A 19518-nucleotide genomic window follows, 5' to 3' on the forward strand; every position below is an offset into this window, starting at 1 on the left:
ATTTTTCTTAATTAAAGATAGAGTTATCATTAAAAAAATTCACCTCTTAGTAGAATAACTATACTGACAGTCTATTAGCGAACAGTGTCCTTAACTTTACACTCAATTAATTGTCTTTCGCTCACCCTGAGTAGAGTTTTAGGCTGTGTCAGTGAGCAGGTGTGGAATCGGTGTTGGTGAACAGCACAGGCGCCGGCAGCATCAAAGGTTGGTTTCAGCATCGGTGTCAGTGAACAGATTTGTAGTCAGCACCGGTTAGTAGCAGCTGGCGTCGTTGGCATCGGTTACTGGCTACGGGGCCCACGCCCCCGCGATGTGTGTGAGGGCGGCTTACTCTCCACACTGGATCTTTGACGTCGAATAGATCTCGTCGTAACTCTTCTTAGTCTAAACTGTTGAGATTTTCCTTGTGTCTTTTCTTGTATGGTATTTATTAATTTTCACCCCTTTTTACCATTTATGCAGAATCCAACTCTGTAAAACAATTTCCCTGTTTTCACCAATTAATGATGTATTGGATTATGCACAATAACATTCTCACATTTCGTTGTCGTTGTTGTTGTGGTCTTCAGTCCAGAGACTGGTTTTATGCAGCTCTCCATGCTACTCTATCCTGTGCAAGCTTCTTCATCTCCCAGTACCTACTGCAACCTACATCCTTCTGCATCTGCTTAGTGTATTCATCTCTTGTTGGTCTCCCTCTACAATTTTTTACCTCCACACTGCCCTCCAATGCTAAATTTGTGATCCCTTGATGCCTCAGAACATGTCCTACTAACCGGTCCCTTCTTTCTGTCAAGTTGTACCACAGACTCCTCTTCTCCCCAATTCTATTCAATACTTCATCATTAGTTATGTGATATACCCACCTAATCTTCAGCATTCTTCTGTAGCACCACATTTCAAAAGCTTCTATTCTCTTCTTGTCCAAACTATTTATCGTCCATGTTTTACTTCCATACATGGGTACACTCCATACAAATACTTTCAGAAATGACTTCCTGACACTTAAGCCTATACTCGATGTTAACAAAATTCTCTTCTTCAGAAATGTTTTCCTTGCCATTGTCAGTCTACATTTTATATCCTCTCTACTTCAACCATCATCAGTTATTTTGCTCCCTAAGTAGCAAAACTCCTTTACTACTTTAAGTATCTCATTTCCTAATCTAATTCCCTCAGCATCATCCGATTTAATTCGACTAAATTCCATTATCCTTGTTTTGCTTTTGCTGATGTTCATCTTATACCCTCCTTTCAAGACACTGTGCATTCCGTTCAACTGCTCTTCCAAGTCCTTTGCTGTATCTGACAGAATTACAATGTCATCGGCGAACAAAGTTTTATTTCTTCTCCATGGATTTTAATACCTACTCCAAATTTTTCTTTTGTTTCCTTTACTGCTTGCTCAATATACAGATTGAATAACATTGGGGAGAGGCTACAACCCTGTCTCACTCCCTTCCCAACCACTGCTTCCCTTTCATGCCCCTCGACTCTTATAACTGCCATCTGGTTTCTGTACAAATTGTAAATAGCCTTTCGCTCCCTGTATTTTACCCCTGCCACCTTCAGAATTTGAAAGAGAGTATTTCAGTCAACATTGTCAAAAGCTTTCTCTAAGTCCACAAATGCTAGAAACGTAGGTTTGCCTTTCCTTAATCTAGCTTCTAAGATAAGTCGTAAGGTCAAGTATTGCCTCACGTGTTCCAACATTTCTACGGAATCCAAACTGATCTTCCCCTAGGTCGGCTTCTACCAGTTTTTCCATTTGTCTGTAAAGAATTCGTGTTAGTACTTTGCAGCCGTGACTTATTAAATTTCACATGTAAATATTTCCGTCTTCTCGTATATCACTCGTATTTCGAATGGTTCAGATGGCTCTAAGCACTATGGACTTAACATCTGAGGTCATCAGTCCCCTAGATTTAGAACTACTTAATCCTAACTAACCTAAGGACATCACACACATCCATGCTCGAGGTAAGATCTGAACCTGCGACCGTAGCAGCAGCGTGGTTCCCTTCTGAAGCACCTAAAACCAATTGGCAACAGCGGCCGGCGTGGTATTTCGAGCTTTTAACCACCAGCAATTCGAAAACAACCAAATTATTTATAGATGTCCCATGCGTCTCTCTTCGTTCAGAGCTAAGACATGAAGTAAGTTACAAGTCTATAGTCAAATGTTCATTTTTTTTTTTTTTGAACAATCACATTCACTAACACAGCAAAGAATAGCATTTAATTACTCCGTGTCCTCTCACACAGCGTCTGTGGTTCTTGCGGCAAACACTTGTCGGTGTCGTTCGACTGCTCCGCTTATTGTCTTCTCAATAAAAACTTCCAACTTGCACACAGAAACCGGCAGCGCAGTAGATACGTTTCCACTCTCTTACTTACTTTTAAAATATTGGGTGTACGAGATGGTGGAAGGCCAAGTGTCTCTAGAATTTACAACGAAATTCTCGAGTCACTACAGACACAAGGAAGGTAGTGCTGACAACCAGAATGTTCTATACTCCCTCTACACTATCACAGGCCCCACTTGGTCCCTTACCTGGAACATTGTCATTTATGAGGAAATCATTTATTCTAGCAGGTTCTTGTTTAATAGGACTTGTGGGCACTAATTACTGTACACAAATTTCATCATAATCTCAGGCATTAATAGATTTTTATTTATTGCAGTTACGTAATTAGTGGCCACAAGTCCTATTAAACAAGAATCTGACAGGATAATCAATTTCTTTGGAAGCAGCAATGGTGGTATTGATTCATTAAGTACTGACAGAATAGTCTGTACCATTTTTGGCAAGTTATGGCCTTAGAGCGCAATCTTATGAGTCAGTTCAAGAATTAACTGGCTCCTAAGGACACAAAGACCAAACTGGTCAACATACAGTATCAGAACTGTGAATATCGTTGAGAACCTACTGCTGTTAACTAATTATGTGATCAGAACAATCAATGAACATAGTGAACTGACTAGTACATCCTCATCACCTGTTGCTATAGTTACAGGAAATATATGTTCAAATATCTCCAAATTAGGGAAGTCAACTGCCATAAAAGCACAGACAGTTGTAGACTGAGACAGAGGGGGCAGTGGTATGTGAATAACCCATCTTTAACCCCACCTGGGTCACTGGAGGGGAAAAATTACAAAGATGGGTATCTGTTTTCACAGCCTTTTTCAGACATGCAATTGTAAGTTTATCGGAGAAAACTTGACATTGTTTTGAGTTGAAAGGTTTAGGCATTTTGCTTCAATGCTTTGGCAGTTAGCTTTCAGTAAACTGATGAAGTTTGTAATCCTGAAAATTGATCAAAATAAAAATGTGATATAGCTTAGTAACCTTTATAGTGAGTTTTATTATGTAACGTCCACAGTACCTGATCATCCTTTGACTGAAGTCTCGCAAAATGTCTTAGAACCTCAACATTTAAGTTATTGTAATTTAATTTTGGAGCCAGATGAATAATAGACTGAAAAAGAAAAGGATGGATTAAAAATGGTACAAAACTAAGGAGAAAATTTTTTATCCAATGCCTCTGGATAAAACGTTATTACCTTTACTGTCTGTTCACGGATAGTTGGGTTTGTGTCCATAAAACCATTGGCTACTTGTGGGAAGATTTGTTCATTTACAATATTTGATTGCAGATGTCCTAGAAGGCAAAGAAGATAATGAATATTTTACCTTGTATATTTTTAAATTCATTGTAAATACTTGTATGCTAAACTTTAAGAGCATCATGTAAGCAACATCAAAAGATGAAACTAAATTTGAATTTAGATTGGCAGACAGTTTTATGTTTCCATAAAAAATATCAATATACACATATGACATAATCTGAAATAAACTTGGGCAGCCAAAGTGAATGGAACAAATCTAGTTATTAACAACATGTAACTTTATTTCCAATATCAACAGCAATAGTACAAAAGATAATCATGAGAGAAATCCAGGAAGTATTGGATGATGACCTGTAAGCTTTTATTATCTATTAAACTGATTAAGCATTGTGTTCTATTAATTTTGATGCTGTTTTATTGTCATTCTAGTGCTACTACAAGGTGGAATCCAAAATTTTCAGGACTGGTGCTGCAATCTGGAAAGTAGGAGTAGTAGATCTTTGCCACTACGGAGACCCTTGCAATGATTCAACAAGTGTTTGGGGGACAGAGCATGAGCTGTACGCATGTCTCACAGTGGAAGAGCCAGGGTTCTCCAAGACCCAAAAAAGCGAGACAGGTGAAGAGCAAAGTGAAGAACATGATCATTGTTTTCTTTGATACCAAGGTAATTGTGCACAAAGAATTTGTCCCACCCAACCAAACACATACTACTGTGATGTTTTGCGACAGCGCCATGAAAACATGCGGTGACGATGGCCTGAACTTTGGCGTGAAGGTAAGTGGCTGCTACATTACGACAAGGCTCTCTGTCACACATCGTTGCTCATCAGGACCTTTTTGGCGAAAAACAATATGGCAGTTGTACCCCACCCACCGTATTCGCCAGATCTGTCACCTTGCGACTTTGCGCTCTTCCCAGAACTGAAATTCAAGTTGAAAGGCCATTGGTTCAACACTCTAGAGAGGATTCAAGAAGCATCGCTGGAGGTGATAAATATCCTCAAAGAACAGGATTTCCAGAAAACGTTTGACCAGTGGCAGAAGCCCTGGGACCAGTGTGTACGTGCGGATGGGAACTACTTCGAGGGTGATGGTGACCACTTGTCCAAAGGTAAGGTTTTCAACAGATGGCAGCACCAGTCTTGAAAATTTTGGATAGCACCTTGTATCCATACTGGTGGGGTGTACAACAAATAGGTAACATCTTTCCTTTATAAATAGATCACAGTGCCTCAGTTCATAAACCCAAACTGAGTCTAGCCGATATGGAGAGACTGTTAATTAAAACTGTACATTTGTCTGTGGAGTGTTGAATGTAAACTTACTATTAATTATGACACCCAGGAGTTTTAGATGATCCACCTGTTGAAGTCTGTTGTTCTTAGCGTAAATGTGAATTTTTGATGATGCACATTGCCCTTTTCTTGTGATAAGCCTAGCTTTTGATTTTGTTCATTGAATCAGAGTTTGCTGTTATTGGTCCAAGTTCCGATTTGTTGCTTGTCGTATTGCAGACACTCTCAGTTTCAAGTGATCTTTTCCCTTTAGTTAGCAGAATTATGTTGTTCACAAAAGCAACTGTGAGAGAGTGCTTTGAGTAAGGCAACCTAAGAAACAAATTAATATAGTCTATTGATCTGGACCACAGCAAGATCCTCATGAGCATCCTTCGATTGCTATTCTCTCTTTTTGAAGGTAGTGGACAAATAATGTTGTGGTTCTGTGGCTAAAGTAGCTTAAGCAGTAGTGTTAACATTGTCAAAATCTCTCTCTAAATCTACAAATGGTATAAATATCAGTTTGCATTTTCTCAATCTGTCCTCCAATACAAGTCTGAGTCAATATCACCTACTGCTTTCCTACATTTCTCTGGAACCCAAATTGATCTTCCCACAACAAAAGAGATTATAAAATGAATATCAACAAATGTAAAACAAGTGTAATGAAGGGCAGTTTAATTGCATCAGGCAATGATGACGGAATTAATGAGGAAATGACACAGTGAAAGTAGTAGAAGAGTTTTGCCATTTGAGCAGCAAAATACCAGATGATATTTGAAGACCCCCTCCCCCCACGCCTCTGCCACACACACACACACACACACACACACACACACACACACACACACAAAAAACCCTTATCTATCAAACCTTAGTCCACTGACAAATCTCCCATGCCATGTACTCACACATCTGAAATCCTGCCCCCCCCCCCCCCCCCCCAAAGAAGTAGCTGCAAAGGAGCACCCATCTCATCACTCAAACTGAATTGGAATTACTGCACCATACCTTTCACCAAGGCTTCGGGGCCTAGTGAACAAAAAATATGTAATAAAAATGAATTTGGCAGGTACATTACACACATGTACAATTAATGCTTAAAGAATCTTTAATTTTGATCTGTCTACACAAGCCTATCAGCTTAAAAGCACAGACCTTTTCTAAGGATATGTTTGATACTAGTCACCCTCATATTGAGCTTCAAACTATTTCAAGGCAGTATCTAAACATATAAATGCTTCAGAAGCAGATGGTATGCTTTCAGCTTCATTTTCTGGATCACTAGTTGATGAGATGCTGGCTGTATCAGCTTTATCAGTGACAAGGTTTATAACTTCACTATCTTGCATGATTTGATGCTCTGGATCTGCGTCACTGACACCAGTCCATTCTTGAACGTATTCTTCATCACATTCATGGCAATTGTGTTCTTTTAGCATACTGAGCATTTCAGACACATCACTATTCATTATTTTCAATCAGACTTTGACAAATTTCTGCCATACTCAAAATTTTATTCCAGGCTGTTTTTAAAATTCTGTTCCTTTACACTACCCACACTGCTGTGATAATGTAGGATGCTTCTTTCAAACCAAAATTTTCACAATTTCCTAACAGACTTTCTTCTCCCTCCTCTTCTCTTTTTAAGAATAACTTAGACAACAATTCTTTCCTCAAATACCATTTGAAAGTTTTAATAATGCCTTGATCCACAGGCTGTAATAAGGAGTTTACTTTAAGGGAATAAAATACAACTTTTATGAACTTGTCTTTTTCATTTAAGATGTCAATGATGTACGAGTTGATGCATTGTCAAGGAGCAGTAATGTTTTCTCTCTTTTGCCATTCTTTAACTGATGAGCTTTTACAGAGGTGACAACAACTTCCATAAGCCATTCTGTGAAAATCTTACTGCCCAACCAGGTGCTCTTTTGTGAGGTGTAAACAACAAGCACCAGAGATCTATTAATGTGCTTGAAAAAATATTGCCTCCTACTTTTACAAATGATGAGCATAGGGAATCAGTGGCTACCAGTAACATTAGCACAAGCTGAAGCAGTAATACAATCCTTATTTATTTTAGGACCAGGTGCTACTAACTCAAGACATGAAGCAAGAGTTTTCCTTGGCATAGCTTTCCAAATGTGCCCAGTTTTGTCAGTATTGTAAATGTTTTTGAGAGCATAATTTTCTTCCCTCAATATGTCCCTTAGTTTTACTTTGAAAAAACCAGCTGCTGAAAAAACAGTTGACAGTTTTTCTCCTTGTATTTGAACCTCATGAATGCCATGTCTTGACTTAAAGTCTCAGTCTATGTTGCTTTAAACTTGATCACACTCCAAGACTTTCATTAAATTTAATTTCCTTTTCACACGGAATAGGATCCGAGATTGGTTCTCTTTTAATGTAAACTGTTTGTAAACAGCATCTTTCAGTTCTATGTACATGTCAAGCTTCATAATTTTACAATTTGTCGATCTGCCAGTAGCCTCAAACTTTGAGACAAAATTTCTGATGCTCATGTTTTGTTTTTTATATTCATTAATTGTCAACTTACCAACATTATACTCATCAGATAATATGGCTGCAGAATCACCTTCTTATAACCTTTTATTGATCTTGTATTTATTTCTCACAGAAAGGAAACATGTTTATATCTAGGCATTTTATATCACAAGTTTACTTTATGTGTCATAGGTGATAAGTGATCTTAACAGAGCACAAACGATTACTACTGCTAGCAATTAGACTCTCTCTGTGTGTGTGTGTGTGTGTGTGTGTGTGTGTGTGTGTGTGTGTGTGCGCGCGCGCGCGCGCGCGCGTGCGCAGAGATGAAGAGGCTTGCATGTAAGGGACTAATGTGGAGAGCTGTATCAAAATAGTCCAAATCAACGACAACAAGAACCAGAATAACAACTATATATTTCCTTCATTGCCATGGAAAGAGAGAGAGATTGGGGATGGTTAGGAATGTTGGTCAGGTCACTCAGAACCCAGGTTGAGAGAATTAGCCTTCTATATATGGATGTAAAACTCATGAATTGGGTTAAATGTCAAGGAATAAATTTGAAAACCTAAATAGTGACTGGTTGCCGCAAATAATTTGTATGTAAAATTACAGTCACAGTATTACTAAATCCACTATAAAGAAAATCATTCTATTGTTTAATGTGTGTGTTTGCATGGCCATCCTCCACAGAAAGCACAGAAATATTTGTTATGTAAATAAAAAAGGCCTTCTCTTGTTGCACTTTATTTTATTTTCCTGGAACATTTCACCTTCTTTTACTTTAAGGCATCATCAGTGGGTTCTATAATGCTATAGTTATGATACACTTTTGTTTTGATATGTATTATTCATAGATTATAAAACAGTTCGCTTCTCACTTTTTATGTAAGTAAGTGATTACTTATGGTTCTTCCTGTTTTTAGTTGGCATTGGTGTTTCTTCTCATTAGTGTTATGTCCATATTAATGATGGAAGACTGGTAGCACATCATAACAAGTGGGGGGAGGGGGGAGGGAGGGAGGGAGGGAGAGAGAGAGAGAGAGAGAGAGAGAGAGAGAGAGAGAGAGAGATAGGAGGAGGAGGCGGAGAAGAAGAAGAAGAAGAAGAAGAAGAAGAAAAATAAGAAAAGAAAAGTGGGAAGAAAAATGTTCAAAACACAAAAATGTGCTTCTGTTTCATAAATAGAGTGCTAGTGTGACCTCCATGTGACCAGATCAGAGGAAATGCTGATGCCAACTAAAAACAGAAAGAACCATTAGTAATCACTTACATAAAAAGCAAGCTGCAGACAGGCACTATTAAAAGACCGTCACATATAGCTTTCGGCCACAGCCTTCATCAGTAAACACACACACACACACACACACACACACACACACACACACACACACACACAAGCAAGCAAGCAAGCACACCTAACGCACACACGACTGCCATCTCCAGCATCTCGAGCTGGAATGCAACATCACGTGGGATAAAAGCAGCAATCTGGAGTTTCCACTGTTTGATATCAAAACAAAAGTGTATCAAACTGTTATCATTATAGATCCTCTGATGATGCCTTAAAGTGAAAAAAGGTGAAATGGGTCTGGAAAAATAAAACACAGTGCAGCAACAGAAGGCATTTTTTATTTACACAACAAATATTCTACAGATTGTTGCTTGAACTCCAGACATGCTTATGTTCACTCTCAACTTCAAACAGTGTCACAAATTTTGTGAGAGAACCTGTTGCTTGATGATGTCAGTTATGCATGTTGGGTGAAAACAAACATACCACATGAACACACCAGATTCTTTTTCATTTTAAAAGCATGTAAACTAGCCAAGCTACAAACACTTGCACCAATAATTAATGTATCTCTGTATCCTTTTCCACAATTTGTAACAAAAATTGAGGTTGGAATAATGTTCCATTGCCCTACGACTCTTAACCTTCACATTGACTGTGTTCATCTGGTTGCAGTGCACAATTCTGTCTAGCTCATTGCATTCAGTGCAACATGATGCTTTTCAGAATGTCCCTCCATCCATAAATGCACACACGTTTTTAACACACACTGCCCTTATGATACAGATCCATTCACTGAACACTTTGTACACACCTGTAAACTAAATCTACCCTTAACATCTGGGTGGTTGTTATTACATTCAGCTCTGAACCTATGAAACTTTACTGCTCTAGGAACTGTGTGCCTTTCGCTTGATAAACAAGCTCATGTTGGACAACAGTTCCAAATGAGGTATTTGAGTATTTGCTTTTTTCTAAGCAATCAGTATATTAGGTGGTAGCTGGAAAAGATAACAACTAAATGTAAACTAAATATTGCTGGAAGTTAGATGAGAATAACAATGCTTTCATTTTTTCTGACAAGGGTTACCACAGTAGTAGGAAAGTGGTGGAGAAAAGGCAGGATGAGTGGCATAAGAGCAGTAATTATCTGTTACTTACCTATGAAATGTTCCAGTTGTTGCAATAAGCGTATTCTGGTTGCTCTATCATTGGAACTGAAGAGTTTAACAACACAGGGTACTATTTTCTTCTGATATTCGACTTCATCTAACAGACGGCCCAACTGAAAAAGATTTTATGATAAATATGTTCTATTATTAAATTTTACTCTCTCTCTCTCATAATTAACAAATTATGATTTAAAGATTTTAAACATGGCTGCAGCAGCAACTGTTAAAATTCTTCACAATAAAGGATGGCAGCCAAAAACAGTTGCAGGATAGAATTTTTTTTATTGAAATTCTTGACCAAGGTTTCGGTACATATAAATATACCTTCATCAGAAGTAAAACTTCTAAAATTACATCATGCACTGGAGAATAATAAAACAATTATGCCAAAAGGCGTCGTCAGTAATTAAAATATCATCTCCATTTGTACAACATGTGTAATGGGCACAGGATCAAAGCGAACAGTTTAACAATGTTACTTCGCCTATGAACTCCATAGTTCATAGGCGAAGTAACATTGTTAAACTGTTCGCTTTGATCCTGTGCCCATTACACATGTTGTACAAATGGAGATGATATTTTAATTACTGACGACGCCTTTTGGCATAATTGTTTTATTATTCTCCAGTGCATGATGTAATTTTAGAAGTTTTACTTCTGATGAAGGTATATTTATATGTACCGAAACCTTGGTCAAGAATTTCAATAAAAAAAATTCTATCCTGCAACTGTTTTTGGCTGCCATCCTTTATTGTGAAGAAATTATGATTTGCCATTTAAAAGTGAGCAGGAACAGGAAAAGAGTGCAGAGGACCCAATTTATGTTTCTGAAGATTTACAGTCACTAAAAACAACTAATAAATAATTCTTACTCAATTTGTTTACTTTGTTGTCCTTTTTCTCACGAAGTAATTAACTGTGAAATTTTTGGTGAAAATAACAAAAAAGTTGACACTGTTTATATTCAAAAGAAATATATCTCTCAATACATTGATACAATCATTGCATGGTAAAAGGTAGAGAAACGTAGAATCTAGAGAAGAAACAATAGGAAGAAGCCAAGGGAAGAAGTATATTGAAAGCTGAAGTTGTGGAGTGTTGTTAAAGGATTAAAGGTAAAATGAATGATAAACAAGAGAGGAGACTTGCAATGAAGAAAATGTGAATGGAGGGGGAGGTAAGAGGAGAAGGAGATGAAATGGGAGCAAAGAGTTTGACAGGAAAGTCATCTACAAGGGTGAGACAGAAAAGAAGCAACAAGAAGGATACAAAAAAGAAAACTAAGCCTTGAAAAATTCCTCCACATTGTGGGTCAAAGCTTTGAATACTTGTCATTCCTGAAGGTAAGGTACATTCTACCCTCATTCCCAAAATGATATTCTGAAATCACCCGATCTATGTAATACTCTAGTCCTCCTCTATCCCACACCAAATCTCAATTCTACAGATTAGTTCCTATGGATGAAACAAGTGGAAAACCTTTCCATACACCCAACAAAGAAAAATTAAAGAATATTTACCTTAAACATGGGCATTAGGACAGCTGAACCTGCATCACCGTACTCAAATGCCGTAATGAGCTGAGGTAAAATCTTATGTTGACAAACATTTTCTGGAAAGCTATCAAGCTGTGATGTTATTGAGCTGAAGAATCTATTCTTTTCATTTTTTTCTTTAATCTGAATTTCTTCAAGAAAGAGTAGTGCATCAACTAAATCATTCTTGAAGTATCCTCCAATTTTCCGACATCTTGTTATAATGTCAGCTGGATTAGGTCTACTTGCAGGATTTGCTCCAACAAGCTCACAATACACAGTACTGAGCTGCTTGGGAATCTGTTGATAAGATATTAATATTAGTAATGTGACTCTATTAAGCAAGATAGCTGAAAATCATGCAAAGTATCTGGATATGTATTATTATTATTATTATTATTATTATTATTATTATTGTTATTATCTATAATGTTGTATCAGGACAAAACTATACTTGACTTAGTCGTAACACACATCTTTTAAAGAGAATACGAAGGTCATTTTATACAAGCTTTAATTCGGTTGGTAGGCACTAAATGAATGGACATAATTGCACACACTGCTCCATTCATTCTGCTATATTTATCAGTTTTTAAAACTGTAAGCATGTAATTTTAACATGACATTTAATAAATGTAACCAACAAATATAACACGCATAAATATTCAATAAAAAATATGTTTATGTCCAAATTACATCACTTTTTAATGGCGTTAGAAAAATGACTGTGATGATAAGGTGGAAATCAAATCTAAGATAATATGGAATGTTTTTCTTATGGCAGTAAGAATCTTGTAAGTGTACTGTGATGCTAAACATAGCTTCAGTTATGCATAAAAATGTTAATATTTTTATTATTTTTTTCATGTTAGAAGCACCATGAGTACTGTAAAAAACTTATCCTTGAGTTTAGCAAACAAGATAAAAAATACCTTTGCTTCATCATTTAAGCTGTTACAAAACAGAAGCTAGTGTCAGCATGGAAAGGATTTTCCTGTTAACTGCACTTGAATGTAGATGGCTGTTCGTGCTGAGGCAAGTAATTTGCTAATTCAGGTGAAGCCAATTAGTACAGAAAAGTATATGCACCTAAAAACCAATGATTTGTTACTAGGGATAGTGTTTATGACTAAAGTTACAAGATGAGAGTTACATACATCATAACTCCGTAAGTTTTACTGCCACAAAAACAGCTGAGAAAGTCACAAGTTGTGTGCTGTGATTGTATGACAGAAGCAGTTGGAGCAGCCGACAACATTGATCTACATGCTTATGAAGCTGCAGTAACGTATTTCCTGGTTTTTGGACTTACATGACAGACTATGCACATACGCATTTTAATTGATCCATTGCATTACTCATCTCCTGTTTTTGGTACTACTTATTTCACAAAACTATCAGGCAATGTGACATCATCAGATAAAACTGATTCACCTAATCCATGTCAAACTACTTCATTATAGTGGGAAGTATTTGTTTTTGAGAATGGACAAATATCTAGGCTGCGGTAAAGGAAACACTGAAACCCACTGGGTTATGCATTTCAACTAGGCTAGCAAGACTTATGGCCACTGATCCATCCAAGTCTGTGGCTAATGCCCTACATTCTTGTTTCACCCACAGCCTGATAATGATTAACTCTATTAACGCTTACGTGGCAAATACTGTATAATCTATGCCTGGAATGAGAGGTCTATGATATGTAAATAATTGCAGGGATGCAAATCCATTCATTATTTAGTGGAAAAGCAAATGTCCATATAAGCAGGGAATGTGAACATTGACTTTGGGTGGCTTATTTACTTTAGTGAAAGATTAATGGATCTGTGGCATAATGTTATTAGATAATAGATTTGAAGTTATGGCACTGCTAGCATTCGAAAAACTTTCAAGCTGGAGATTTTTTAATTGATTGTAATGTAATTTCTTCTTTTATTTCAGTAACATAAATAAATGTGTGACTGATGTCAATAACTATAATGTAATTGATAGGTACTACTTCATTTTCAATATAACACTGTAAAAACAATGAAATAAGACTAAAATAAAGAACATACAATGCTTAAATGTAAGTCATCAGAAATTTTTGAAATTGGGAGACTTGTAACACAAAAAAGAGAGATTAAATCCAAAATCGAGAGACTGTAAATCCAAACTCTAGACACTGTAAATCGAAAATCAAGAGACAGTAACGCCAAAATTGAGAGACTGTAACATCGAATTTGGCAAAAAATAATGGCGAATTTTGCAAAAACGAATGCTGAATTTGGCCCAAAAAAAAAAAAAAAAAAAAAAAAAAAAAAAAAAAAAAAAAAAAAAGAAAAAAAAAAAAAACGAGTTTTTCTTATCCTTAATAGCCACACACTGCAGTACAAGAATTAATATGCTCATCCAAATAAATTGTATGGGGTAGGTGCCTATGTAGGAGGTAAGTGTCTTAGAATGAGGTGCACTGGATTCAAGATTGAGTTTCAGTGCATTCTTCCAAAATGAACAATGCACTCCCGCAACAAAAACACAGCGTGTGTGGCGACATAATGCCTAGATGCATATCATGTAGTTTTAGAAGTCAGCAAAGTCTAGGAAAGAAGTGTCACCAATGACTGCAGTGTAATGACTTTCAAGCATTTAGTTTTGTTTGATAATTTAAATAAGTTAGTGATAATGTCATGTGATTATGACTACCACAACAGAAAATGTTACAAAAATTGCTGAAATAGAATTATCTCAGGGTGATGTAGGGGATGAGGAATCTATAACAGATTAGTAACATTTTTGAAGACAATGGGTTTAATGAAATCAGTATTCCAGGACTAAGTTCAACAATGCAGGTATCAACTCTAGTAAGTGTAACTGCAAACCAGTAATAAGTAAATAAATAAAATAAAGGTGCATTATTATTGATTCAGAGAGTTTGAAGCACAAAATGGAACAGAGTAATCAGATAATATAACAGCAACGATATGACAGTAATTGGAAAATGGTTGAAAGTAACAAGAAGGAACAAGCTAAACAGGAACTCACTGAGTTACTGATGAAAAAATAGGGAAAGCTTGGGCAGGAATTTCCAAGCAAAGTATGACGAGTTTGAAAATAAAATGCAAGAAATGAAACAATGAAATCACTATGACAGAAAAGGACTGTAAAGGAAATAATGATGCATGCATGAAAATGATTTCTAGATTCCAGATGCAATGGAAGGAAACTGAAATGAAATTTAGCAACTTTCACAAAAAAGTAAAAAAATTAAACCTTAAAAAATATTTTACCATCAACTTTGTTATGAGAATGATAAATAAATCACAAAATGGTTAAAGTGAGAAGAACAATTTCATGTTTGTAACAGTCAATACGCAAAGAACTTTCCTGTTTTAACACTTACATTGTTCAGGTCTTTGAGAGAAGATTGCTGAGGCAAGGAACCATTGAAAGCTTCCCAGATGAGACACCCAAGTCCCCACATGTCCGTTGAGCTGAATCATGAAACAAAGCAGTAAAGAGCCACTTGTGTAGCATAAATAGATGCACAACATGAAAGCTGATTTTTTGGAAGCTTTAGAAAGCTTAGAAACTGTTACATTTTCCATATTATTATTATTATTATTGATGAGGCACTACATAAAATCTGAAATTACATATTTGAGTTATGGTGAGTAGCAACTATCCTTTTCATAATATAGTTGTTTTACATTGATTGAAAAAAGTCCTAACACCAAGAAATAATTAGAGTAATGAAATTTCAGGAATACATTAGTCTAGGTAACATATTTAGGTGATTAACATTGCAAGGTCACAGGCTAATGTAAGAGTGAGAAAACCATTGCCAATGAGAAATAATGGTACACTGACAACCAGTGAAACCACCGGAATGCTGAATGCATGCATGCAAATGTGCTTGTATTGTAGCATACAGGAATGAGATGTCAGTCTGTGGGTCAGAGTTCCACACTTGTTGCACTTGGGACGGTCAATACAGGCATGGTTAATGCAGGTTGTATGTAGATGACGCTGGAGTTGTCGTCAGATGCTGTCCTACATGTGGTCGACTGGAGAGAGAGACGCTGATCAAGCACGTCAAGGCAACATATCGACCCTCTGTAGAGCATGTTGGGTTACAACAGTGGTATGTGGGCAAGTGTTATCCTATTGGAAAGTATCCCTAGAAATGCTGTTCATAATGGCAGCACAACACGTCGAAGCACCAGATTGACGAACATATTTGCAGTCAGGGTGCATGGGGTTATCTTGAGAGAGCTCCTGATGTCATGCGAAGTCACACCCCAGACTATAACTCAAGGTGTAGGTCCAGTGTGTCTAACACGCAGACAGTTTGGTTGTAAGGCCTCAACTGGCCTTCTAACCATCACACAGCCATTACTGGTGCTAAGGCAGATTCGGCTTTAATCAGAAAATACAACAGACCTCCACCCTGCCCTCAAATGAGCTCTCACTTGACAACTCGTGTCATAAATGACGGAGGTTTGGGGTCAGTGGAACACACACTACAGGGTGCCTGGCTCTGAGCTGTCCTTGAAGTAACAGATTTGTAACAGTTCACTGTGTCACTGTGGTGCCAACTCCTGGTCTAATTGCTGCTGCACATGCTGTATAATGCACCAGAGCCATACGCCAAACACTAAGATCTTCCCTCTAGGTAGTGCCACATGGCCATCTATAGCCTGGTCTTCCTGCGATGGTACATTCTCGTGAATTCCGCTGTCAGCAATCATGTACAGGGAAATGTTCCAGCCAAGTCTTTCTACAGTATCACAGAAGGAATATCCAGTTTGTCGTAGACCAATTACTTGCCCTAATTCAAACTCAGTGCAGTGCTAATAATGACATCTTTGTCACCTTAAAGGCTTTCTTGACTAACATCAATTCACCATGTGCAATCTCAAAGATAACTAATGCTCACAACTACTACAGCATGTTTTTAAAGCAAATCTGATTTGCACCCTCATAGTGCACTAGTAGTGCCACTCTTATGCGACTGGCACGAATTTCAATAAATGTCACATTTCAGATATAGAAACACACCTAACAACTTTCATTGAACTAGCACAACTGTTCCCTGGTATTGGGGTTTATTTTCCCCGTCAGTGTATATAACAATATCTGTTTTCTGGCTTCAAAACACCTGATGGTAAAAATGTTTCATTATTGAAACAACTGTGTTGTGATGTCAGTTTGTTGAGTGTTTGGAAAGAGGTCAGTGAAATTCTATGACTGTTTATCAGTGGAAGTGTATATGTAGCTGTATTTACATATAAAAAATTTACTTGTTCACACACCACTGAAATTAGCCATTATTACTGATTTAACAAGAACACACATTTCTGTATTACAGCCAATACTGCCTGAAGAGTATCCTAATTAAGATCAACATAGATATGAGTTTTCCAAAAAAACTGTAATTATTTATGACAATTTTATGAAAAGGTTAGATTGATGCTCACCACAGAGTGGAAATGCCGAGTCGCAGTCAGGCACAACAAAAAGGCTGCTAAACAAGTAAGCTTTCAGCCAAAAAGCTTTCTTCTGAATTAGGCAAAAACACACACACACATATATGTAAATGCCACTCACACACACACACACAAGCACTGTCTCTGGCTGCCGAGGCCAGGGAAAGTGGTCATGTGTGTGTGAGTGGCATTTGCATGAATACATAAGTAAGGTTTTGTGTGTGTGTGTGTGTGTGTGTTGCCTAATTCAGAAGAAGGCTTTTTGTTTTTTGGCCAAAAGTTTACTTGTTTGCAGTCTTTCTGTTTAGCCTGTCTGTGACTCAACATTTCCATTATATGGTGAGTAGTAACCTATACTTCTCATAATACTGTCATTATTCCCTCCTGACTTTTCCATTGTTGGTAATTATTTCCTCCATTTATTGTGATCCATGAATAAGCTCATATGGATGAGTAAATGTGATTAATTTAGAATATCATAGCAAAAGGTTTGGATGAAACATTTAAATTTCATTAAGATTGGAGCAAATGGTTAACTAGCTGCCTGCTCAATTTAGTATTTTACTTTCTAGGAGACAAGGAAGTGGGCATAGAGTCCACCACCACAAATTGCTAAGCAAAATGTGTAAACATATTTTCATACAACTATTTTTTCAATAATAAATGATGTGCTTACATTTTAATACTCTCACAAAAATTAAGTGGACAAATAACTGATTTAGTGTCCCTGTGCAGAATTTCATAATATATAATCCGCTCCCGGGATTGGAATGACTCCGTACCCTCTCCCTTAAAACCCACATCCTTTCGTCTTTCCCTCTCCTTCCCTCTTTCCTGACGAAGCAACCGTTGGTTGTGAAAGCTTGAATTTTGTGTGTATGTTTGTGTGTCTATCAACCTGCCAGCACTTTTGTTTGGTAAGTCACATCATCTTTGTTTTTAGATATAATATATAATCTGTATCATCAATTCTTCTACATAACACAAGAGTGTATTTGCCCTATTCATTATACAACTGATCAGTGATGATATTAACTGAGTATATGGAAAAAACATTCTAGAGGGATGGATGGTAGTAAGAAATGTAATTATATACAAGGACATAAAAAAGAGAATGCTCAAATTACAGGACTAATGCAGCTTTCATAAAGGCAGGTCCTGCAAAGACACAACATTTGGTTTAAAACAATTATCAGGAAAGAAAATAGAGTTCAACAAGCCACTATTTCTGTTCTTTCTAGACTAGGAGAAAGCCTATAATATGGTAGGTATGATGAAATTATGAGAAATACTCACTGACCACAATGTATCCCTAAATTTAATGAATGCCAGTCAATCACTATACAATAACACTGAAATTAACTTAAACGAAGAATTCCTAACTGTAAACCTGGGACTAAAACAAGAGTGTGGTTCCTCAACAGCCTTTATGACATACAAGGTGTTCCTGGATGAATAGTCAATATTCAAGGATGAGCAAAAACTTATGTCCATTACTGAATGGTTTCCAAAACAGAACAAATTTTAATGTATATTTGTTTGTGGCTAGTGGTGCACATGTGTGTATCTTACCTTAATTACTGGATTGGTCATGATAGTACAATTAACTGTCCACCAAGATAGCCAAACTACTTGGTCACATCATATATACTGTTGCCCTCATTAGAGAATGTGTACAGGCACTTAGACAAGCAACACAAAAGGTTCTGCTATACACTCACTGTGAACTGTTTAACAGCTGCAATGTGACATATATGATACTACTTAGAGGTGAATGTGTTAGAAATACATATTTTTCAACAGATATGTTATAAAATGTACGCAGTAATGTTCACTAATTGTTGTACTGGTGCAAACCTGACAATGTATTCAATAAAGGAGACATATCACGTTGCAGACAGGCATGATTAAAAGACACTCACATGTAGCTTTCAGCCAAAGCCTTTGTCCGTAACACACACACACACACACACACACACACACACACACACACACACACACACACAAAAGCAAGCACACTTCATGTACACACAACCACCAACTCCAGCATACACAACTGCCAACTCCAGCATCTTGGGTTAGAATGCAACATCACGTGGGATGCAAGCAGCAAACTGGAGGGGTCGGGAAGGGGAAGGGAAAGGGAAAGTAGTGTATGGGTGGGGAGAGAGATGGACACTGTCTGGGGGACTGTGCAGGAGCTAGATCATCAACAGACGCAGCATCAGGAAGTTGTGGGGCAGGGAGGTGGGGAAGAAAAGAAACAAAAAAGGAGAGAAGTGGAGAAAGATAGGTGGATGCAGTGGCAGAGGGCTGCAAATAAACAGAGTGGCAGACAAGAATGGGGATGGGATGATAGGACAGACGGGGGTGGAAACTGTTCGGTAGGTGGTGTGGAGACAGTATGTTAGAGGTTGAGGCCGCGATAATTATGGGAACGGAGAATGTGTCGCAAGCATAAATCCCATGTGTGCAGTTAAGAAAAGCTTGTGGCAGAGGAAAGGATCCAGATGGCTCAGGTAGTGAAGTAACTACTGAAATCAGGTGTGTTATGTTCAGCTGCATGTTGTCCCACAAGGTGGTCTACTTTGCTCTTGACCACAGTTTGGCAATCGCCGTTCAT

At 37.4% G+C, this 19518-nt stretch overlaps 1 protein-coding gene across 1 annotated transcript in view; it reads right to left on the bottom strand.

The window, feature by feature from the left end:
- LOC126471273 (N-terminal kinase-like protein) overlaps nucleotides 1–19518 on the bottom strand; it is a 123833-nt gene that overhangs the window by 54993 nt on the left and 49322 nt on the right. Inside the window, exons 5-9 of the mRNA XM_050099395.1 lie at nucleotides 14810–14900; nucleotides 11413–11727; nucleotides 9882–10005; nucleotides 3572–3669; nucleotides 3394–3486 (exon numbers count right to left, since the gene is read on the bottom strand). Of these exons, the coding sequence (XP_049955352.1) occupies nucleotides 3394–3486; nucleotides 3572–3669; nucleotides 9882–10005; nucleotides 11413–11727; nucleotides 14810–14900 (721 nt within the window). The remainder of the gene's footprint in view (nucleotides 1–3393; nucleotides 3487–3571; nucleotides 3670–9881; nucleotides 10006–11412; nucleotides 11728–14809; nucleotides 14901–19518) is intronic.

This window comes from Schistocerca serialis, chromosome 1 (assembly GCF_023864345.2).
Source record: "Schistocerca serialis cubense isolate TAMUIC-IGC-003099 chromosome 1, iqSchSeri2.2, whole genome shotgun sequence".
Lineage (NCBI taxonomy): Eukaryota > Metazoa > Arthropoda > Insecta > Orthoptera > Acrididae > Schistocerca > Schistocerca serialis.